The sequence below is a fragment of the Chiloscyllium punctatum genome, chromosome 17, assembly GCF_047496795.1.
Source record: "Chiloscyllium punctatum isolate Juve2018m chromosome 17, sChiPun1.3, whole genome shotgun sequence".
In the NCBI taxonomy this organism is placed as follows: Eukaryota; Metazoa; Chordata; class Chondrichthyes; order Orectolobiformes; family Hemiscylliidae; genus Chiloscyllium; species Chiloscyllium punctatum.
Window position 1 is genome coordinate 73,269,080 of NC_092755.1, and position 25,977 is coordinate 73,295,056.

General features: G+C 39.3%; 1 protein-coding gene across 2 annotated transcripts in view; it reads right to left on the reverse strand.

Moving 5' to 3' along the window:
• The window catches only part of mlxip (MLX interacting protein), a 132,917-nt gene extending 108,044 nt beyond the window's left edge, over positions 1–24,873 (reverse strand). For both annotated transcript variants that reach the window (XM_072587443.1, XM_072587444.1), the window contains exon 1: positions 24,464–24,873. In XM_072587443.1, coding sequence (XP_072443544.1) covers positions 24,464–24,768 — 305 coding nt within the window. In that variant the 5' untranslated portion in view covers positions 24,769–24,873. The remainder of the gene's footprint in view (positions 1–24,463) is intronic.
• Between the last annotated feature and the right edge of the window lie 1,104 nt (positions 24,874–25,977).

Here is a 25,977-nt window from a genome sequence, read left to right on the forward strand (position 1 = left end):
GTGTCAAAAAGCAGCATGGGAATCATTACTTAGCTTGCCACTTACAAAGAGCTCATCACAACATTAGGGCTTCTTCGTGCAGCATCATTCAATGCTAAGTGATGCATGGTTTTTCAGTGTGTGTTTGATTCCATTTTCATTCAAATATTTCAAACTTTCAACATTTAGCGTAAACTATTATCTGACACCAATACTCTGGCAGCCCATAAACCGCAAACTAAAATCACAAAGCAATTCTTTTACCACTAGTGGTGTAGAAACATGCACTCAATATTTAACTTCTTGCTTTAGCCATCCCCCAAAACAAAGCATTCATTCCCTTTCACTTTAAACATAAATGACATTCTGAACTGGTTCAACAGTTTTCTTATACTTGACCATTGTATGAAAGGAACCTTGAATGGATTATTTCTTATCTCAAGACACATTTTACAATGGTTTAGCTTTCTAAATTGCCTCTATCTTTCTTATCTATCAGGGCCTTTAATCATTACCAACTGCACAAAAGGCACTGGTTTAATCCCACAAAAATATCAGCTGTACATTTTCCTTTCCCCATTGTTGTGAAGTTTAGTTCTAACATTGGTCTTCCTTGCTCAATGGCCACTTTGCCTTCTCTTAGGACTTCTACAACACTAGGTACATTTTCAGATCCTTACTGTAATTAACTGTGCCCAATTTAACTACCTTACAATCAGTCAATTTCTTCCCAGAGGCGCTGTGGTCTCTCCTACTATAAATGGCTAGTAATTAAATGTATTGTCATATTCCACTTTAACACTAACGAATGTCACTTAATATTGGAATACACTTACTGGAAAATCTAGTCAGTTTCACACTAATTTTGTACAGGAAATATGGCTGAGGGACTTCTTGTGCTTTTATTCTGAGATACAGACATGGCTGTAATAACAGCAAAACAAGTTCAGAGTTTCTCATTTTCACTTCCATTGTCAACATTGGAATTTTATCTTCAACTCAGATACACTACTTCGAGAGCACCTACCAAACCCGCAATCTTTACTTCCTAAAAAGACAAGATCCCCTCCAAAACACAAAATGTTCTGACTTGGAAGTATAATTGCTTCCCTCCTTCACTGTGACTTGGTTCACATTCTGGAAATTTCTGCTAAACAACATTGTGCATACACCGAGACAACAGAACATGCTGTGGCTGAAGAAGTGGCTCATTCCAAGGACAAATCAAGGTAGATAACAAATGCTGACCTTGCCAGTGATATTCATATCATAAGAACAACTTTTTTTAAATAAAAGCTTGTATGCGTTGTTTATGTTGCTTTCTGATTGAGAACAGCTCTTGATCTGCTGCTCAATAGCATTAACTTCTTTTTCCACTTTTAAACCCTTCTACCAATCACTTTAAATCTATACCTTCTAGCCATTAGCCCCTCTCAGAAAATTTGGTCATTCCCACCTACGATATACAGGCCCATCACAATCTTGTACCCCTCAATCAAATCTCCCCACACAGTCTTCCGTGCCAAGGAAACCAACTCAAGCCTATCCAATCTTTCATCAGAGCTGTAGTTTTCTAGTTCTAGCAAAATCCTTCTCAGTCTCCTCAATTCTTAGTGCAACCCCATCCCCTCTGTAATGTAGGACCAGAACTGCATGCTGTACTCAAGCTGTGGATTTGAGAAAGCGTATAAGATATGAGCCAGTAAAGAAAAAGAGATAAGTTTAGGGTTGCTTAACAAAGGCTCAGCTAGCGTGACTTTGACCAGATAAGAACGTGCACTAAACAATGAGGTGCTGGAGGCAAGGATAGGGGTTTAACGAGTTGAGGAACATCCATCCTGTAATGCCAGATGACTGTTGACGCTGGCTGATTGCAACATCATCCAATCAATATAGATGTTGCTTTATTTGGATGCTGCTCCCTGTAAGTGACTATATAATTCCTTAACAATCGGTTGTTCGAGAGAAGACTGAGAACTCAGGTCTTTGTGTACATGGCCAGTCGATTTCTCTCTCCGGGGCCTGGAATAAAGGTAAAGAAGGTAGAGCCACACTGTGTCTCTGAGTGTTTGCTTCGACTGATACAGGGATACGGAAAGGGGACTACTGATTTATGTTACTCCACCACAGCCTCTTTGCCCTTAAATTCTATGTCTAAGCTAAGAAATTAATGCACTCCATATTATCTTCTTAGCTATCTTATCAACCTTTTTTGCTTCTTTTCAGGAATGTATGTAAGTCTATCACATCCTCTGCAGTTCACACCTTCCCTCCTCACCAGCAAACATATGGCCATTTTTTGTGCTGTCCGAAAAATTCACAGTTATGCCTGTTACATACAAATTCAACCACTACCATACACCACAAAATGTAGGGGACCTGGTGGGGTTTCACAGGGCTCACTACAAGAAAGGTCTTCCAGTTGCAAAAATACCTGTCAACTGTTGCCTGTTCTTTTCTGCCAATTTGCCCATTTTGTAACCAGTTTATTATATATCTCTGGACCTATAGCCTTTTTTTCAAATAAAAAAAAAGTCTGCCATTTGGGATCTTCCAAAAGCTTTGCTAAAATAACACAGAGCTGAAAATGTGTTGCTGCAAAAACTCAGCAGGTCAGACAGCATCCAAGGAGCAGGAGAATCAACGTTTCGGGCATGAGCCCTTCTTCAGGAATGAGGAAAGTGTGCCAAGCAGGCTAAGATAGAAGGTAGGGAGGAGGGACTTGGGGGAGGGGCGTTGGAAATGCGATAGGTGGAAGGAGGTTAAGGTGAGGGTGATAGGCCGGAGTGGGGGTGGGGGCGAAGAGGTCAGGAAGAAGATTGCAGGTTAGGAAGGTGGTGCTGAGTTCAAGGAGCAACACATTTTCAGCTCTGATCTCCAGCATCTGCAGTCCTCACTTTCTCCTAAAATAACACAGACCACATCAACTACCTTACCCTTATCAATCATCCTTTTTACTGCCTCAAGAAAATATTTAAATCAAGTTAATCAGACATGATCGTCCCAAACCAATGGTCCTTGATTATTCTGCATCCTTTGAAGTGACAGTTTATCCTCTCAGAACTGATTGTGTAAATTACATGATTATGCGTGCATGCTGGAGTCTGGCTGGCTGCACTAACAGCCGCTGACTGTACTGGAGAGTTGAGTTATGCAAGTAGACATTTAGCAGCTTTGGTGAGGCTAGTAACGGAGCTGTTCAAATGTGCCAGTACACTTGGAGTTATGGGACCTTAGGTTAATAGCTCATCCAAGAGATAGCATTTCAAACAGAGCTATATGACAACACTCACTAAGCTGAATACCATCAAGGGCAAATCAACCCCTAACCTCTACCACCTAGAAGGATAAGGGCTGCAGGTGCCTGGGAACACCAACTACAAGTGACTTCAGGTCACATATCATCGACTTGGAACACATCACTAGTCCTTCACTGTACTAAATTAGTTAGAGACAAAAAACTGCAGATGTTGGAATAGAGAGTAGATAAGCTGGAGGCTAGAAAAACACAGCAAGTCAGGCAACATCAGGTGGTGGAAAAGTCAACATTTTGGGAATAACCCTTCTACGCCACTGTATTAAAACCACAGAACTCCATTTTCAACAGTCAAACTAAGGACAGCTGTGGGTCAAGGCGGCAAATCACAAGCAATCAAAAACAATAATTCATTTGCGGTTCACAAAAGCCATTTACTTTAAAGCCAGGCCTCAAAATCATTTTACAAGAAATCACCAATGCTGCAGAAATACTTACAAGTTTGTTATTAATCATAATGGTTGTTAATCACCCATCAGTTACTGGTGATTAAAAACTAGAAACCCTAATTTATATTGAAAAACATACGAAAAAGGTTTACACTGGAGGTGGGAGAGTCCAGAACTAGAGGACATAGGTTTAGAGTGAGAAGGGAAAAATTTAAGAGAGACCTAAGGGACAACTTTTGCACACAGAGGGTGGTGCATGTACGGAATGAGCTGCCAGAGAAGTGGTAGAGGCTGGTACAATTACAGCATTTAAAAGACATCTGGATGGGCAAATGAATAAGAAGGGTTTAGAGGGATATGGGCTAAGCGCTGGTAAATGGGACTAGATTAGGTTAGGATACCTGGTCGGCATGGACGAGTTGAACTGAAGAGTCTGTTTCCATGCTGTACATCTCTATGACTCTATGTGACATAACGCTTACCATTTTTAGTGCATCCAACTAGACATAAGTCTCCTGAGATGAATTAACATTGAATACAATAGTGGAAACAAAATTTAAAAATCCAGAGTTCCGCTTTTGCCCTTAATAAACAGCTGAAAAATTGAGCAGGCAAGATAACCACTATTGTACTGTACATGTTTTGTGTAACACATTAACTCACTTACAAAAGAAACCTGCTCACGTTACTAATTATAGATTTTTTGAGCAAGTTATCCAATAGCTTTCACAGCAAAGGATACAAAATTAAATGGGGGGTGAGGGGGGTCCAAGTTCATAATTTTGGTTTCCTCCCACAATAAACTAAGTCACTTGTTAGATTGTGTGGAGCCACAGAAGATGGGGCAGATACTAAATGAGTATTTTGCATCAGTATTTACTGTGGAAAAGGACACAGAAGATATAGAATGTCAGGAAATAGATGGTGACATCTTGAAAAATGTTCATATTACAGAGAAGGAAGTGAAACGCATAAAAGTGGATAAGTCCCCAGGATCTGATCAGGTTTGCCGACAACTCTGTGGGAAACTAGTAAAGTGATTGCTGGGCCTCTTGCTGAGATATTTGTATCATTGATAGTCACAGGTGAGGTGCCACTGTTTAAGAAGGGTGGTAAGGACAAGTCAGAGAACTACAAACCAGTGAGCCTGACATCGGTGATGGGCAAGGACTGATTAGGGATACTGGATTAGTGGTGCTGGAAGAGCACAGCAGTTCAGGCAGCATCCAACGAGCAGTGAAATCGACGTTTCGGGCAAAAGCCCTTCATCAGGAATAAAAGGGCTTTGTGTGTGGAAAATCATGTCTCACAAACTTGATTGAGTTTTTTGAAGAAGTAACAAAGAGAATTGATGAGGGCAGACTGGTAGATGTGATCTATAGGGACTTCAGTAAGTATTCGACAAGGTTCCCCATGGGAGACTGGTTAACAAGGTTAGATCTCATGGAAGACAGGGAGAACTTGCCATTTGGATACAGAACTGGCTCAAAGATAGAAGACAGAAGGGGGTGGTAGTGGAGGGTTGTTTTTCAGACTGGAGGCCTGTGACCAGTGGAGTGCCACAAGGATCAGTGCTGGGTCCACTACTTTGCATCATTTATATTCAAAGTTTGTGAGAAGATTTGTAGCTCGGGTGCTCGTTGTGGTTCTGTTCGCCGAGCTGGGAATTTGTGTTGCAGATGTTTCGTCCCCTGTCTAGGTGACATCCTCAGTGCTTGGGAGCCTCCTGTGAAGCACTTCTGTGATGTTTCCTCCAGCATTTATAGTGGTTTGAATCTGCCGCTTCCGGTTGTCAGTTCCAGCGGTCGGTATATTGGGTCCAGGTCGATGTGCTTATTGATTGAATCTGTGGATGAGTGCCATGCCTCTAGGAATTCCCTGGCTATTCTCTGTTTGGCTTGTACTATAATAGTAGTGTTGTCCCAGTTGAACTCATGTTGCTTGTCATCTGCGTGTGTGGCTACAAAGGATAGCTGGTAGTGTCGCTTCGTGGCTAGTTGGTGTTCATGGATGCAGATCGTTAGCTGTCTTCCTGTTTGTCCTATGTAGTGTTTTGTGCAGTCCTTGCATGGGATTTTGTACACTACATTGATTTTGCTCATGCTGGGTATCGGGTCCTTTGTTCTGGTGAGTTGTTGTTTGAGAATGGCTGTTGGTTTGTGTGCTGTTATGAGTCCTAATGGTCGCAGCAGTCTGGCTGTCAGTTTGGAAATGCTCTTGATGTATGGTCAATATACCGACCACTGCAACGGACAGCTGAAACTGACAACCGGAAGCGGCAGATTCAAACCACTACAAATGCCGAAGGAAACATCACAGAAGCTTCACATGAGGCTCCCAAGCACTGAGGATGTCACCTAGACAGGGGACGAAACGTCTGCAACACAAATTCCCAGTTCGGCGAACAGAACCACAACATAATTTATATAAATTATTTGGATGTGAGCATAAGAGGTACAGCTAGTAAGTTTGCAGGTGACACCAAAATTGGTGGTGTAGTGGACAGCAAAGAAGGTTACCTCAGCTTACAACAGGATCTTGATCAGAAGGGCCAATGGGCTGAGCAGTAGAAGATGGAGTTTAATCTGGATAAATGCGAGGTGCTACATCTTGGGAAAGCAATCTTCGCAGGCAAGGTCCTAGGGAACGCTGCTGAACAAAAAGACCTTTGAAGAGCAGGTTCACAGCTCCTTGAAAGTGGAGTCACAGGTAGATAGGATAGTGAGGAAGGCGTTTGGTATAATTTCCTTGGTCAGAGTATTGAAAACAGCAGTTGGGAGATTATGTTGTGGCTGTACAGTACATTGGTTGTGCCACTGTTGGAACATTGCTTGCAGTTCTGGTCTCCTTCCTATCAGAAGGATGGTATGAAACTTGAAAGGGTTCAGAAAAGATTTACAAGGACGTTGCCAAGGTTGAAGGATTTGAACTATAGAGGGAGGTTGAATAGGCTAGGGCCGTTTTCATTGGAGTGTCGGAGGCTGAGGGGTGACGTTATAGAGGTTTATAAAATCACGAGAGGCATGGATAATGGAAAAAGGTCTTTTCCCTGTGGTGGGGGAGTCCATAACTAGAGGGCATAGGTTTAGGGTGAGAGGGAAAAAGATATAAAAGAGACCCAAGGGGCAACCTTTTCACACAGAGGGTGGTAGGTGTATGGAATGAGCTGCCAGAGGAAGTGGTGGAGGCTAGTGCAGTTGCAACATTTAAAAGGCATCTGATGGGTATATGAATAGGAAGGGTTTGGAGGGGTATGGGCTGGTTGCTGGCAGGTGGGACTAGATTGGGTTGGGACAAGTTGGACCGAAGGGTCCGTTTCCGTGCTGTACATCTCTATGACTCTATCTGTGTAACTTATAAGATGATTAAGTTTTAAAATCTCACCTTAGAGAAGAAAACAGAATGTTTTCAATGAAAAACCAATGGGTGAGTGCTGTGCGGAAAGAAACTGAAACATATTGAAAATCAACTAATAATTTTCACAACTTGACATGCAGAGAAACCAAGAGATGGTTTGGGGCGTGCAGAGTGGGGGTTGGTGGTAATGGAAAGACAGGACACACAAGGCAAGGGCAGCTGCTGCTGTAAAGAAAGGATGAACTGTTTGCATGTTAACAATGAAGCCAAATGCTTGTAAAAGTTGCTTCTCTGTTGGAAACAAAAGGAGCAGATCCGACTTTGCAGTTTATAACTGGGCCATGCTGATAGAATTTAGGACCAGAATATCAGACTGAGACAAACAATTTTTGAAAGAAATTGCAACATTCAATCTGACATGCAGGCAGGGAATAAGAATCAGAAACTGGGAATATTTTATAACTTAATATTGCAAGACTAAAATGTCTGACCAAAGTTGGGCACAGAGAATGGGGTTAGAAAAGAAAAGCTTGACTGAGTTAAATAATTAATGTGTATATTTTCATTTCTTTATCTTGGTGCACTGTTTAAACTACATTTATCTCCGTTATAGTAACAGACCTAAAATGTGATCTAGTCCATTAATAACATAATTCAGTCACTAAGAAACTAAGCTCTCAAAAATCATCAATCTCTATGGAGATCATAATACAGAGAAGGCGGCACAAAGGCTGAGGCAAACTGATGGAAGTACTATATATAAAATTATAAAGGAAGATGAAGAGACTGGATATTCAAGAGTCATTATGCCAGAATAGAAATGTCAAATACTTGGGGCATAGGATTAAGGTGAGAGAGGGAACATTTAAAGGTGATGTGATCTTACAGGGAATACAGGGATATGGACCAGAGGCAGGCAAATGTGATTAGTTTAGAATGGCATCATTGTTGTCACAGATATGGTTGACTGAGGAACCTGGTCCTGTACTGTTCTGTATGATGCTCTTAGTAGTCAAGTTTTGTGCTTTAGTTAGATGCATGCCCCTGCCACTGATTTACTGGTTTAAAATGTGCATACAATTTGGCAATGAAAGCAGAGGAATACGTAAGGAATTTTAATAAGATGAAATGTAAATCCTACTAATTTTGCTTCTAAAAAGAATGCACATTTACTTTCTTCAGCAAATTTTAAGTTTCAAGCAGGAATAGATAAAATACTAATTAGGGTTTAATTATTTTAAAAAATGTTTTATGTGCAATTTTTAGAAACAATTTTTGTTTTTAAATTTATTCAGCAAATAAATAAGGCAGCATTATGACTCAGTGGTTAATGCAGCTGCTTCACAGCATCAGGGACCGGGTTTGATTCCAGTCTCAAGTGACTGTCTGTGTGGAGTTTGCACATTCTCCCAGTGTCTGTGCTGTGCTGCGCTTCTGCTGGGTGCTTCAGTTTTCTCCCACAGTCCAAAGGATGCACAGGTTAGGTGGATTAGCTATGCTAAATTGCCCCATAGTAGCCAGGGATATGCAGTCTAGGTGAATTAGTCATAGTAAATATTGGGCTATGAGGATACGGTGGGGTCTGGATGGGATACTCTTTGGAGGGTCCGTGTGGTCTCAATAAGCCAAATGATCTTTTTCTGCACTGTATGATTCTAAATAAACCATATGTACTCCAATGTACTATTATATGTTAAGAACTATTAGCACAATATTTATGAGTTTTCACGTCATTTTTCTCTTTTGAGAATTTTTCACCTCATTTTAATTGCCACTGTAGAATTTATATTTCTGAAAATCAGCTACAATTTTTAAATATACTGTCATGACAATTTCACAGGATTTTTCCAATAGCTCACTCCAGTTTACCTTGTGACTAACTGAACCACATAGATGTGTTAGCATTGTTGCTTTAAATGCAGTTTACATCATTTAAAATATGTTGAGTCAACATCAAATAATCAGAAGAATGTTCCTTTCATCACAAACACAGTGTTAATCTTCACATCAATTGCCTTTTTTGCCTTTTTACAATCAAAATGTATAATGCAAACAGAATCTTTTCAGGATCAGGGAATTAAAAACTTTAATTGACTTTATGTAAGCCATTTGGTCAAATATGTTAACTGCAATCCATATCTCAACATTCAGCATTTAAGAAAACATTTAAGCTAATCTCTGCACCTAAACACATTTTTTCAGTGATTCTTCAAACCAATGCTATGCAAAAATAAGTCTATTTTCCTACACAGGAGAAAGTAAGGACTGCAGATGCTGGAGATCAGAGCTGAAAATGTGTATTTTCCTACATACACTTGACACAGTCATCAGAAGTAGTGAAGGAACGATTGAGTAAAGCTTTTGTTCAGCAATGTAAATTTTAAATATAGGGTCAAAGACTATCCAGGTAGGAATTCAACAGTGTAGCTTTGAGTTACATGGTAGTAAGGAAAGTTGCAAGTAAGGTAGGTAAGGAGATGTAGGTTAGGAAAAATGCAAAGAAGTGGTCACAAATGCCACAATCATCAAAACAGGAAGAATGAAAAGGGTCATTAACACAAATACTTTATATGGAAGGAGAAATTGAGAGAGGATAGAAAAGTCACCATTAAAAGCTGAGATAGAGATTACAATCAAAAGAATAAGTGCTAAAGGTAGAAGAAAGGAAGCTTCCCCCAGCAGATGTTCAGTGTGATGTTTAGAGAGGTATGAAATAGCAAGAACATTATAGAGGCAGGTAAAGGATCGGGAGCGCCTAACAAGCCAGGTTTAACTGTACAGGATTCAAAATATAAATTGGCAGGTGTCAATAGTAGTCCTAAATGCCCAACAATACCTTGTGAGCCTTTTAATATAAAAACCTACTCACATACAAGTGCAAAGGTCATGGAGTAATTATTTTTCCATACTCAGTAGCTTAGCATTGATTTTTTTCAAACACGTGCATTTCTCTCACTCAAAAGTACAACCACATGTTTTATGGTCAACTGCATTTTTCACAATATAATCAAATTGATATCAAAGTGGAGCAAAGATTTAGACTAGGATTTGCCGGTAGTAACAAAGCGATGACACTTGCCACCAACCTTGAAGAAAGCAAACCACAAAGCTCTGCTCATCTTTATCATGTTAATTTCCTCTTTTCAATAGAAGTCTGAATTTGGCATCAAGCCAATATCAACACAGGTCCAGGAACAGTGATAAAATCAAGCAGAGTTGGCAGCCAGAAGAATTTTCACACAGTCAGAAAACCAAAAATAAAACTTCTAAAAAGTGGAGAAACCCAAACAGTGTGGCAGCATTTAGCAAAAGAAAATTTGACTATTAAAGAACATTTAACAATTCAATTGTTTTGAGCTATCAAACAGCAACTTTGTCATTTTCACCTCATTTTTAAACTATAGGGCCATCAGTCAGACAAGATCATATGTAAAGAGGTGTAAAATCTGTACCAATCTTAGAGTATAATAAAATCTACATGGGAAAGCAATCGTCAAGACAATTTCTTGTGAAAATAATACTCCACCAATTATCAGTGAACACGGATACCAACCACAGTAAAACATGCATTTAATACTCTGCAACTATGTTCAAATATTGCTAGATCGTCCAAGTAGCCAGCTCAAACATCATTGACAAAGGACTGGCCATAAGCAGCTGACAACATTTTAATTTAGAGAATGCAGTGTCCCACAGGACAAAGAGAAAAAAGGCCAGTCTGAAACAAATAATCCTATTCTGCCACATACCTGCTGCTCTCAGCAAATGAGACCACCTTCCTCAGTAATGCCAACGTCATCATATTTTGCTCGACTGCCAGTATTTCCAAGATGCCTATCTAACATGGATTTGTACAAAAGCCAAATATTTCTCCAGCACAATGCTGCCAAGACCAAACCACACAATTCAGCACTTGACAGTAACTGCACCTTCACTCATGATTCCATTCAATGTTTTGGCAATTTGTTCACACAGAAGCCAATGGTGCACAGCCTCTGCATTATTTACTTCTTAAGTTTCAAACAGAGAAACACATTGTGATGACAGCCTATTACTACTGTGAAATAAGTTAAAAATCACACAGGACCAGATTATAGTCCAATAGGTTTACTTGAAAATACAAGCTTTCAGAGTGCTGCTCCTTCGTCAGGTAGCCAACATTAGAATCCTCAATGACAAACCAGGTTGACTTCCCTAACAAAAATTGTGTTATAGTATCCAGTTAGAATCTGCACAAACTAAATTCTACCACTCATATCATTTTCTGGACTAGGTCTTGCACAGTAATTAGATCTATTTAAATCCTAACCAGTACCCTTTCCCCTAGTGTATGGTATCTTGTCTTTTTTAATAAAAACAACCATTCAATAGCACAACACCCAGCAACCTCTACTGTTACATAATTTCAGCTGGTAACTTTCATACTCTGATCAACTGCATTCATTGTCCCCAGAAGCTTTCAGCTGTCAGCCCTCACACGCTTGTATTCTGGAATTCCTTTTCTAAACTCTCTCAACTTCTAGGCCACATAAACCAACTAATGAATATCTGTAAATCAGGAAGAGTTAGTCCACTCCCTCGGTTTAAAAAAAATGATATGTGGGTGCTTCTGGCTAGGTTAGCATTTACTGCTGTGACTGAAGTGCTCTGAAGAGGTTGTGGTAAGCTGCTTTCCTGAACTGCTGCAATCTTTGGTGTTGTGGAACACCCACAGTGCTGCTAGGATTGGAATTCCAGGCTTTTGACTTAGTGATTCTGAAGGAACATCAATACGATTCCAAGTCAGGAAAATGTGTGGCTTGGAGAGAAATTTGGTGATGTTACAGTCATTAAGGAAACTGACTGAGTTGCAGGGTGAAAAGGCCGCAGTTCTAATGGGCTTCATCCTAGGGTCTCACCTTCGGGCCAACTTTCTAAAATTCGTTAAATTTAATCAAAGTCGCATCAGACTGGAAGTAGTAAATATTTTTCCTCTATTGAAGGGAGAGAGCAGAAAATAGGAACCTACAGACCAGTTAACTTGGCCTCTATCATGGAGAAAGTGTTAGAATTCTCCTAAGGAGATTATTGCTGGGGAGGGGCATGCAAGAAAACCTCAAGATAATGGGATGAGTCAATATGATTTTACCAAAGAGAAATTATCCTTAACCAATTTACTAGAGTCCCTTGAAATAGTAACATGTGCTATGGATTAAGGAAAGCCTGTAGACAATCTGCACTTTGATTTCCATAAGTTATTGACAATATGCCACTTAAACAATGTTGTGTAACGCAGGAACATATGGTGAAGGTGATAGTTATTAGAAAAGAGTAGAAGTGAAAACAGAAGCAAAATACTGTGAATGCTGGGGACTTCAAATCAAAACTTAAAGTGCTGGAGAAACTCAGCAGGTCTGGCAGCATCTGTGGAGAGAGAAAAACAGAGTTAATATTTTAAGCTCAATGACTCTTGTTCGAAACCAAACAGGAGTGTAATTTGACCAAAGATACATTAGACTCAGTTTTTCTCTCTCTACAGATGCTGTCAGAACTTAGGTTCTCCAGCATTTGCTGGTTTCATTATAATGAGGATAGAAGATTCACTGGCTGGTAGAAAACAGTACACATAAAATGGGTCTTTTACATATTGGCAAGACATGATAAATGGAGCACTGCAGGGTTCTGTACTCAGTCCTAGCTTTTTACAATTCATGCTCCCTGAAAATAGACACACAGAAAAGGTGGTAAAGAAGACATATGACATGCTTGCCTTTATCAATTGAGGCATTAGGTACAAGAGTCAGGATGTCATTTGCAGCTTCATAGACTTTGGTTAGGCTGCAATTGAGTATGGAGTTCAATTCTGGTCGCCACATTACAGGAAGGATATGGATGCTTTAGAGAGGATGTAGAACACGTTTACCAGGATGCTGCCAGGATTAGAGGGTATCAGTATGAGGGGCTAGAAAATCTAGGGGTTGTTTTCTCTGGAGCGACAGAGGCTGAGGGAAGACTTGATAGAGTCTATAAAATTATGAGATGCATATAGGGATGACAGTCAAACACAGAGTGGTAGGTGTCTCAAACCTGCTGCCAGCTGTGCTAGTGGAAGCAGATACAATGGGGTGTTTAAGGGACCTTCAGATAAGCACATGAACATGCAAGGAAAGGAAGGGATATTGACCAAGGGCAGACAGAAGGGATTAGTTTAATTTGGCATCACGTTTGGCACAAAATCCTGGACCAAAGGGCCTATTCCTGCACTGTATTGTTCTATGTTCTATATCAATAACTTGCAAGAGGGGAGCAATGGCAGAGCAGCTAAATTTGCAGATGACAGAAAGTTAGCTAAGAAATAGGAGGAGATTTCAGATGTGTGAGTGGGCTAAGTGAGTAGGTAAAGATTTGGCAGATAAGTATAATGTGAGAAAATATGAAGTTGTTTACTTTGGCAAGAATACTAAAACAAAAAGAGTATAACATAAATTGAGGATGGCTTCACAATTCAGAGATGCAGAGAAATGTGTGTGCGCTAATGCATGATTCAAAATTGAGAATGGCTGCATGATTAAGAGATGCAGAGAGATTGGTGTGTGCTAATGCATGACTCACAAAAGATGAATATGTAGGTACAGCAAGTAATTAAGATGGCTAACGGAATGAGATCATTTTTAAAACAGGAATTGAAAATGAAACTATTTATGCTTCAGTTTGCAGAGCATTGATAAGCATTACAGTTACAGTGTGTGGTTTTGAACTCTTCATTTAAGGAAGGATTTAAAGGCCAGTAGTTTTACTAGATTGGTATCTGAAATGAATGGATTGTCTAGCTGATCTGGTTTTCACTAGAGTCTAGAAAACATTGAATATTTCCCATTGAGAGCAAGTCCAGAACTAGGGATATGGTTTAAAACTGACAGGTCATCATTTAGAACTAACAGGAGGAGATTTTTCTCTCACACAAACATGCAACTTTGAGTAGATTGATTCCCTTCTCTGACAACATCTAAGGATAACAGGAGTAGGTGGGATTGTAGAACTTGAAACAAATAAATCAAGGGTGATTTTATTACTGAATGATAGAGCAGGCATATAGGACTGAATTATCTATGTCTGCTCCTTATTCACATGTACATATTTATATGCGCATACATACACAATTATCAAGATATTTAAGGCAGATGTGTGTTACCATTTAAAACAGACAATTTTAAAACCCACATGTATTTTCAGTCCAGGATAACTTCACCTTTATGAAAATCACAAAGAAATTCCCAGACTAAACAAATTCTGATCAGTAAAAGTTTTACCAACCACTACAATTATAAAAGCGAACAGAACTTCAATCACTTAGGATATGGAGATGTGAGTAAAGGTCATGGCCACATTTATTTTTCAGAACTACAACCTGTTTCTTGTTGGAGTAACTTACATAACTTAGGAATTACAACACCACTTCTAATCCATTGTTAACACAATTTAAAAACAGCTAGTACTAAAGTTTTGCAAGCTTCAGCTCTTGAGCAATAGGTTTGGCACCATTCTACATAGCTTATTTGAGCTGACTGATATTTTGAGAAATCATCTGAACAAAATACTAGACATAACACCAAAAATGAAAACAGCTGTGAAAGCGTAGAACCTCTGATTTGAGCTCAATTCACGCTTAATTGCTATTGTGCATTGGTTTGGCTTTACTCTTTTAATGTCATCACAAATTCCAAATCCTATTCCAAACGTTTCAATGCAAGAATACCACTTTAGCATCAAATTGTGCCCTGGGTCAAAACTAAAATCACTGTTACGGGAAAACAAGATTGCTGATTATTCCGGCTGATACAAAACCCAAAAACACACACACACTTAAGTCCACCCACAACACTAGCATCAAACTTACTGCTTCACCAACTTGTGTAAGTGAACAAAAAACATCTTGTGATTCTACAAAGATGAAAAGTAGAAGTATTTGCACCTTGTTCTGGTCAAACCAAAACCACCACGAAACAGATTAACCGTTCATTTTTCTTGTTGGTATTTGTGTAAAAGTCATTTAGTACTTTAATGAAAGTTAGCTGTTATGTTAGGCTGGATAACATGAAATAAATATTAAAAAAGGTTACTTTTTTTGGCAACACATGAAAGATCCTCTGCAAGTACTTTTTTTTAAAAAAAATAAGCTGCCTACTAACAAATGGTTTAGCTCAGTTGGCTGGATTGTTGGTTTACAAAGCTGTGTGATGCCAACAGTGTGGGTTCAATTACCATCACCGACTTGAGGTTACCATGAAGGACTCTCCCTCCCTCACTGACATCTGCTAGCCGTCAGGTTAAATCATCACCAGTCGCTTCTCTCTAAGAAGAGAGCAGCCCCTATGGTCTGGTAAGAGTATGGTGGTACAACAAGTTAACAAACATGCTGTAATGTCTTTATACTCCAGTAAAACATGGAACATTTTCCAATTCTGTTTTACTCCTCACAATTCAGGCTAATCCACTATTAGGGATTGTTATTTCCATATTCTTGTATCTCAATTCACCTAGTGAAAGTCATAAAATTAACATTCTTGCCTTTTTAAAAAAAAGGATCATGTATAGTTTGAAATCTCATGACAGTTAAATGCCATTGTTGTTTCCAATTAAAATGTAGTCTGAACAGAAAAGTATAATTAAACATGGAAAAAAATAAGTTATGAGTGGCCAATTTGTTTTCAACTTTCTGGTGAAAACACAAAGCATATGAATTTCTAACATCAGTCTTCAAAGCTAGTAGTTTTGCAAAACAGCACTTTGCACCAAATACTTTTAAAGCCAGGTTTTTGAAAACAAAATGTTTATGCCAATATACACAGTGATCTCAAAGATAACTAAGGCAGAAGAAGCCTATCATTAGATTAAAAGAAGCATGTCAGCAAACATGTAAGAATGTGTATTATAAAACAATAAGTAAATTGAAGCTATTCACATTAAACATCAGAACACGACCAAGGAAGATTTGTCTACTACTTGTAAAAGAAGTTTCCAATACTTGGTTTAAATGTTTATTTCCTGCTTTGTAAATTTTCCTTCACCATTGAAGTCTCCTTTCATGTTAATTTCTTAACTAACAAAGAGGCTTGCTTGCAACTCCCCTCCCCCAATACAACCCTGGGTTAGCCAACAGACAATATGCAAGAAGGATTTTCAGTGACTCGCCCTTTAATTTTCTTTTAAGCACTACGAGTTGAGACAAAAAACATACCCTTCATGGGGGAAAGGATTTAATGCCAGCAAAGTTTCTTTCTGGTACTTCAGCTGGCTTTAATTTATATTTTCAACTACTTTGATTTTCCATTTCTGTTTTTTCATATGTTGTCTACACTTTACTTTTCTTAATTCCACTAGTTTATGTAACAACATTCCTGTCTATATTTATGATATAACAGAATCCAAAAGTCCTATATTTACATGTTTTGAAACTATGCATCCTGAGCTAAAATCATAAACTACGAATCAAAACATTCAAAATCATCTCTTGCTAACTGAAATAGAACTGACAAAAATACACTTACTAATCTGCCAGATAAGGAAGCAATTTTATTTTGAAGTTTACTTCCATTACCAAACATTGAAGCAGAATCATTTTTAACAAATTTATTCCAAAAGGAGCTTTGTTCTGTCTCTATTTCAACTGAACTGAGTGTAGGCATGCTTATTAAAAGGAAAGAGATGAATTGAAAGGGGTAAATAAAACTTTGGGGTAAATGGTGAGCAAACCGTTTCAGTGTCAAATAAAGCAATTTCATTTATCTAGCACTTTTGATGACCATCCACTGTTGCAAAATGCTGTACAGCAAATTAAGTATTTTTAAAAGCGGATTCACTATAATAATGCAGCCAATTTGTGCACTGTAAAATCCCCAAAACAATGTGATCATGACTAAATAATCTGTTTTTATGATGTTGACTGAGGGAGGCCAGGACATCAGAAAAATTTCCTTGATGTCCTAGGTCCAAGCATCTTCAACTGCCTCATGAATAATCTTCCCTGCATAAGATCAGAAATGGGGATTTTCGGTGATGATTGGTGCTGAATATTGCACATTCATAACTCCTCAGCTACTTAAACAGCCTGTAACCAAGTGCAACAAAACCTTGACAACATTCAGTTGGTACATTGTACTTTGCTCAAAAACTGCATGCATTCATGTAGAACTCTGAGCTCAAAAACTGCATGAATTTATGTAAAGCTCCATTAGCTCACTTTTTAGATTAGAATCAATCTAAACATCATGGCATAGACAGAGAACAAAGGGGACCAACACCTTCAACATATTGTCTAGCTATCACCATTGTTAACAGCTAACCCGAGAATGCAACTTTTTAAAAAAAAGGTTTTGTGATTTACACATAGAATACAGTGATAGTTTCACTCCTTTTAACAGATGAAAGGCTTAACAATCAATTTTTCAATGTATAATTTCAGTTACATCACACTGTAAATTTTTGCTATAAATTCTGTGTGTTAGGATTGAGCCCTCCACTATCACCCGATGAAGGAGCGTCGCTCCGAAAGCTAGGGTGCTTCCAATCAAACCTGTTGGACTATAACCTGGTGTTGTGTGATTTTTAACTTTGTACACCCCAGTCCAACACCGACATCTCCAAATCTTGACAACATTCAGACTTGAGATACTAAGCCACTGAATGCTGTATTGTAAACCTTTTGGAGAATTACCGTTGATCAGAAACTGAACTGGATTAGCCATGTGAAGACTTGGCTACAAGAGCAGATCAGAGGCTGAGAAACCCATTGTAATAAATCATCTCTTCCCTGCCCAAAGCCTGTTTATCATCTGCAAGGCATAAATCAGGTGTGTGACAGAATATGCGGATGAGTGCAGCTCAAGGAATTTAACACCAGGTAGGATAATCAGTCCACATAACTGACACACCATTTACCATCATCCACAACCGATACACGATAATACTGCTAGATGCCATTTACAGGATATGCTGCAGCAACTCAACATGGCTTCTTAAATAGTGCCATCTGAAACTACAACTCCAAGCAGAAGGACAAGCACACTAGATACATGGGAACACCTCTCCCTGCAGGTTCCTTGCAAAGCCACACCATCCTGACTTAGAATCATACAAATGGTCTTTCACTAGGTGCAATTCCCAAACTTCCCCCTTAAGAGCACAGTGGTTATTTCTAGAGTGGTTCAAGACGATAATTCACCAACTTCACAAGGGTGATTAGGGACAGATATTTAATGCTGCCTTCATCAGTAATGTCCACACCCCATGAATAGACTTAAAAAAAAAACTCTTCTTTGAAATACTGTCATAGGATAGGTATGTGAACAGGCAGATAACACTTTGGTTCAATGTCTCATCCCAAATTATCTCTGATAACGTAATACGCCCACAATACTACCCTTGAATGTCATGTTTGACTTCGGCACTCAAATTCTGCAGTAGAATTTGAATCCAGAAACTTAGGAGCAGATGACAGTGGAACCAACTCAATTATGGGTAAAAATCTAGTTTAATTTGGGAAGGTTTAATAGCTCAACTTTTTAAATTAAAATATCTCTCAACAAGAAAATCCAGATAGAGTTTGGAGGACTTTGATTTAGCTGATGTTAGTGAGAAAAATGGGGTATTAAAATTGGCCTCAGTCCCTGGGTTAGGAAAATTCAAATTATCTTCTCTACTTCTGGTCTCACTTCAGTAACACTTGCATGTTGGGTGAGAGCAGGATCCAGCTCATCTTGGAATATTCATTTTAATGACTACCAAGAATAGTCATTTGGGCACCACATGGCTCAGTGGTTAACACTGCTGCCTCACAGTGCCAGAGACCCAAGTTTAACTCCAGTCTTGGGCGACTGTCTGCGTGGAGTTGGCATATTCTCCCCATATCTGCATGAGTTTCCTCTGGGTGCACTGGTTTCCTCCCACAATCCACGGATGCACAGGTTAGGTGAATTGGCTATGCTAAATTGCCGTAGTGTTCAGGGATATGTAGGTTAGGTGCATTCGTCAGAGAAAATGTAGAGGGGTAGGGGAGTGGGCATGGCTGGCATACTCTTTGGAGGGTCGGTGTGGACATGTTGGGGCAAATGGCCTGTTTCCACAGGGTATGGATTCTATGAAGATTATAGTAATATGAACAACTATTTGATACTTTGTGTACACACTGGTCTAATTTCTGAGTTAATTCGGAATTAAAGAAGAAGGGCTCATGCCCGAAACGTCGATTCTCCTACTCCTTGGATGCTGCCTGACCTGCTGCGCTTTTCCAGCAACACATTTCCAGCTCTGATCTCCAGCATCTGCAGTCCTCACTTTCTCCTAATTTCTTAGTTAATAATACAATGGAAACCTACTGATTTTATTTCTAATACTTATTTCTAATATTTCCTGAACTATGCATGTTATTCTTGTTAAACGTTTACACTTTTTTTTTAGCTATGTGGGTTGATGTTTACACACAGATCAGTCACATTACAAATGTCTTCACGCAATGGTTCAAAAGGGCAGAGTTTTATAGATCGGTTATTATACAGAATTATGGATATCTATGACTTTGCAGTTAAAAGATAACCACACAATCTACAAGGTTAGCTTGAATTACTAAGGCGGCAACTATTGGTTACCAGATGAGAAAGAACATGGGATCAACTGCAATCAGTTGCTTTCTATAAGTTAGTACCACTGTGATCTATATTATTTTCTCAAGGTTGCCTTTGTTTATTGATTCATCCAAGTGAAAGCTCAGATGCTATACTATATGACACCATTAAGTACAAAAGCATGAAGCACTGAAGTGATGCCAGTTTTAACCTTCACAATCCTAAAGGCTGAGAGGAGGAAAAAAAATACTGAACACAAAACAGAACCAGGAAGGTGAGGTTTTATTTTCCAAATGATATAAAACTACTAAGCACAAATCTATTACTATGGACATTTTTAACATTTTAGCATGACCCATTTTATTCACAAACATCAAATCTTTGAGAACAATACTCCTCCCATCTGATACACCCATTAAACGAAGAATATATTCTATCTACACGTGAAACATATTTGGCCTAAGCCATTGTCGTGATTTACTGTCAAAATGTCAGTTTTCATAGCTTATAGCCAGTACGTAATAATTTAGTTCAGTGAACTATTTGACTAAAGGTCATTGAATTTTTCTTTGCATAAAAAGTGCATTTTTAAATCATCCAGGAGTGAATTACTTAACATGCAGAGATGAGAAGTTATTTTTATTCCAAGAATACTAAATATATCCCACTCACTATTAATAACAAACTTTTTGTTACAGAATAGAATACTATATACAGTTTTAGTCTTATCACCCAAGGAAAAATCAACTTGGCTTGAAGAAAATATTGACGAGGTTCATTGGAATGTTCCTGAGAAATGGGGACTGCCCAACAAGGAGAGTTTGAGTAGACTGGATCTATATTCTCTGTAATACGTGATCGTATTTAAACGAAGTTCTGAATATCTGCACTACTAAACCCTCTAAGAGAATATGCTCTTTAACAAGTGAGTCTGTAGCCTGCTGTCAGTGTCAGAATAAGGGATCAGGCTAACATAAAAAGATTACATTCAAAAGATAGTTAATCTTTGCAATTCACTACTCCAGAAGGCCGAGACTGCTGAATCAACCTCAAGACCGTGGAAGATACCAAAGAAATCAAGTGAGCAAGAGATAGTGTGGGAAGGTGGTATATGCAGCAGATTAGCTATGACCTTATTGAACAATGGAGCAAACTCAAAGGCTGGAATGATCTATTCTGGTTGCTTTCTTTTTTTCATTTTACCATAATCTGTTCTTAGAATTTTTAAGAAGTGTTAGATTGGCATTCAAATCAACATTCATGAGTAAATGAAGTTACAACATTAGTCCGTTCACAGTCTCGCAGAGCCTTTGAAGAATAAGGATATCTCAGGTGAAATTTATTTAAAGGTGAATGACAGCTTAAACTGAAATCTGAATTGGACTCAATAAAAAGAAACTCCGCTTTCAATTGCTATCACTACATTAAAATGGGTAACTTTTATTTCCTGAGAGAGTTGAAAATGCTCCTTCAAACGTCCTTGCAATATTCCAAGGATCAGTTGGAGTTGTGCCAATACAGATATCTTCCTCAGATACAACCTTTATATCTAACATACTGATATTTGTATAGTTGGAAAATCTACGGCGTTCCTTATCATCCCCATTTTACCCCTCTAAAATCTCATCAGGCTTTTAACGCAAAGGTTGGGATTGCTTAGTTATCACTTTGTCCAATTTGCCCAATTTTTTAATTCTTAGATTTTAGAAAAGTGTCAGGCATTTTGGATCTTTGGCTTCTCAAATGAAAGTAGAAAACAGAAATTCGGAGATAATTTAGTATAATGCTTCAACAACATATCTGAAATAAAATTTAAATTCAAGGTGCAAACATATACAGTAAAATTCTCAAAGTATGGATGAAAGGCAACCAAATAAAAGTTTCCTAAAATCATTTGAAAATTTTGGGAAGGAGCATTCAAGAGTTCATGATCAGTTCTAGACCCATACTCTTGCCTGGAGAAATTTGTCGACGTGGACTGGGAACAGGTTTTCGCTCTCCATGAGTGCTGCACAACTTGCTGAACATCTTCGGCATTTCTTGACTTTATTTCATGTTTCCAGCAACAACAATACTTTGCTCTTGTAGAGATAGATCTTATAGATCACATAGCAGCTGCCTGAGAAATAGCACACCACACCCTCAATGTTAAACAAAAAGCCCAAAGAACTGTGGATGCTGGAAATTAGAAACAAAAACAGAAATTGCTGGAAATACTTTCATGATTAGGAGCTTCATAAATGCAGCTTCATTCATTCAAGTTACACAGTAGCAAACAAAACAAACAGGAAATTGAAAATACTACAAACTAAAATGGGAACTGTAGGAACAGTGCAAAAGGGAGATACAGTCAGGACTGTTCTTCCACACAGCAACGCATAAACATGTGCAGCATACTTTCATACAAAGTCATAAGCCAGAAAAAAAATCTTAAACGTGAATGTGAAGAAAAACCCAAATTATATGGAAATAGCTGAAACAGAATAAGGGCATTCTACTCCTAAAACCTGTTTAACACCACACATCATCATGGTTGATCTACACCTCATCTCCATCTACTCAACTTTACAGATAGTATATTTCTAGGCAAGTTTTAAGATTGCCCTTGTTTTTGGCTTCAAAAATAAAACAAATCATGCTTTGGCTCATACTTGGTGGTATCAAACAAACTATTTTCTGCCAAGAAATGCTATACTCATTAGGAGTCAACATCAATTTTCTCTCACAAAAATACATGTTTTGCCTATCTTAGAAATCGGAGTGTGGAATCAAATAGGCGACATGTACAGCGGTGTCATAATGTGTCTGAATGGGTTTATTAAAAACATCCTAAAGAACTCTGTTCTTGGGTAGATTTTCAAGTTAAAAAGACTGATTTATATGCCACAATTTATACTATCTATTGAAAATTTCCAATTCATCCAGGATTGGTAGCCTTTTGGAGGACAGAATTCCAGATTTCCACCAACCTGTTTTAAAATAATGCTTCCTAATTTTCACTTCTAATCTTGCTCTAACTTTATGATGTTCTCGGTTTCTCCACTACCTTTCAGCACTTACCCTCAAATTTGACCTTTTCGGACCTGGCGATATACTAGTGAACCTGCATTGTACCACTCCAAAACTAATTGTGTCTTTCTCTAAGCCATAGGTGGATACAACTGAAGAGATTCCGTGCAACTAAAACATAAACTTTGTCTTTTTGTTTTATTCAGACATCTTTGAGATTCCACTACAATTTGCTTTTTTTTCCATTTGATTTGTAAACATGAACTTTCATGTCTCTTTACTCTCCTAGTTCTTACCTTCCCACCAATGCAAGTTCGCTATCTCACACCTGCCCAAATTGATTCTAACTACTCCCAGAAAACATTCGCCCTCAATCTGTCCAACATTTGTAAGTCACTTTAAAATGTAAAGCAGTTAATCTTAAAAAGTAGCATTTATTATGTTCATTGCTAGAATATTTTCTACAGACCAATGCAGCAATGGTCAGTTTCAAAACCACGTAATTTAGGTATTCAAGGTCAACGAACTCCTTTTGCTCAGGTTTTTAATTCAATGCAAAGTACAAAAAAAAGTCCTAAATCAGACAAACTCAAAGAAACTTAACATCCTCACTACGGCATGTTAACATGATCATTTTCAATTATTTCCTTAACTTTTTCCTATATATACTTTGCATCAATCTGCTCCTTATATATTAATCAAAATAGCTTCACTCCTTCAATTTTTGAAAATAGGATACTTACAAATTTAAACATTTTGTAGTCCAAAAATTGTGATAACTTTCTAACATAAGACATCAGTCTTCGTTTTTTTAAAAAAAATAGAAGTCCTGCAGATTCACTAGCCGATTCAAAATTAAAATGTTTTGTGTAAAAGAACAAAAACATACGTTTTTCAAAAACAAAAGTTATGATGACCTTGCATGCATTGCCTGAATAAACTGCGTTGAAATGTAATTATAATTTTCATAAAGAATTGCATAAATGTGAGAAATAGAAAAAAAATGTATGCATGATTCGGAGACGCTGGTGTTGGACTTGGGTGGACAAAGTTAAAAACAAAAATCACACAACACCAGGTTATAGACAAACAGGTTTATTTGGAGGCACTAGCTTTCGAAGCGCTGCTTCTTCATCAAGTGGTTGTGGAGCAGAAAAAATGTCGGAGTATGGGGAGGGGAGTGGGGCATAACGGATAAAACAAATAATCTCCATTCAAACGTGTGGAAAAAGTGTGTCTTTGTATAAGCCTATATAAAAGAAAATTATATCGCGGGGAGAACTTTGCACTGCAACTTCAAGTGACAGATTAGAACTTCCGTCTAATGTTCTAAATGTAGGGGAAATGAACTCATGGGCAAGTCCAGCAGCTTCTGTGGCCCCTGCGTAAACACAGAGGTAGAGTTCATGTGACAACAGCTACACAACTACAAGTTCAACCACATTAGAACAACGATCGTTTCAAAATATGCTTTCTCTCTCGTACCCACTCGTCAATTTGAAATAAATGCGATTTCAAGCGTCGAGGGAGGGAGGCCGGGCAGTGAAAAGCCACGCTGCCGATTTTGTTTTCTTTTAAATTCAACTTGTTTGGGGCCTAGGGGAAGGAACAGGATCTTGCCAAAGCGTCTAAAAATAGCTTATGACGCCCAAACCTCTGTGGGTGCTGAAAAGGAAAAACAAAGATGAGTATCGAGTTTCTGGCTGCCCCTTCCCCCACTCTGCCCCGAACAAGCCGCTCAGAGAAAAACAAAAGCCAGGCTCTAAGATCACAGGCGGCACTTCCACCTTGCGGCCTCCTCCTGGCTCTCTCACCTGTACGCCAGAGTCATGCACTCGAACAGCTTGGTCAGGGATGCGTCGATGGAGAGATGGGACGTGCTGTACTTTCCGAAGCAGTAGGTCTGACATGTCTGTTTATTGACGGTGTCGAAATCGTAGCCTTTCTTGGGAGGGTGCTCGCGGTGCGGAGACGACACCATGAAATGCCCGCTGTGGATGATCTGCGGATCGTCCGACTTCTTCAAATTGGGCTCGTCGGCGTCCGAGTCGTCGTCGGGCTCCTGCTTGATGATCACCGGAGTCCGGGACGAGCGCAGCAAGAACACGTCCTTGGCCATCTTAAACGGTCGAGCAGCTGTAAGGTGAAGCAAGCAAACATCAGCCACTTTCTCTCCAGAGCCGCATTCCCCTGCCTTCCCTTCATTCGGCAGCTTCGCCCCTGACGAGCGGGGGAGGGGTGGGGGGGGGGGGGGGAAGGACGGTGTGGGAGCAACTCGCCAATCACAACTCGCCGTTTCTTAAAGGCGCATGGCAACTGGCGAGCGGCCGCCTCTAATTGGTCGGTTCAGTGACAACGCCCACTCGTGGCGGCCGCAGCAGCGAGAAGCACAACAAGCAAATTGATCATAAAACAAAGAACTGTAGTTGCTACAGACAGTCAGAAAAGTCTACAAAGGGTCCTCCACCCCATCTAGTCTGCGGCGGTTAACAACAATCACGCAATTGCTATAATCCAATTTTCCAGCATTTGGCCCTGAGCCTTCGCAAACAAAACACAGAAATTGCTATAGAAACTCAGCAGGTCCGGCAGTATCGGTGCAGAGAAAGCACAGTTAACCTTTCGTGTCCATGACCCGTCTTCAGAACTAGGAGGAGCTCGGAAAAGGTAATATTTGCGCTGATAATAGGAATCAAGGAAAGGAGTGAGTGGATAGGCAAAGAAAAGATAGATAGGAAATCAGGCAAAGAATCAGAAGTAGAAACAAGACTAAGTCATACAGGAAAAGCGCAGCAGAAATTCCTGAAGAAGGGCTCATGCCCGAAACGTTGGTTCTCCTGCTCTTTGGATGCTGCCTGACCTGCTGCGCTTTTCCAGCAACACATTTTCAGCTCTGATCGCCAGAACTGCAGTCCTCACTTTCTGCTCTAAGTCATACAGGCCCTGGGGCCCGTTCCACCGTTAATAAGATCCTAGCTGAGTTGATATTCCTCCTATCCTACATTTTCCATGTAACGCTCAATTTCCCTGATTAAGGCTGACAGAGGGATTCTTGATTCTGGATTAGTGGTGCTAGAAGAGCACAGTTCAGGCAGCATCCAAGGAGCTTCGAAAGTGACATTTTGGGCAAAAGCCCTTCATCAGGAATAAAGGAGGGAGGAGTTGAAACGGTGGGCCACGGGTCGGTGTGGTTGATGGGTGCAGGTGTCCCGGAGATGTTCCCTAAAGCAATCTGCTAGGAGGCGCCCAGTCTCTCCAATGTAGAGGAGACTGCGGCGGGAGCAACAGATACAATAAATGATATTAGTAGATGTACAAGTAAAACTTT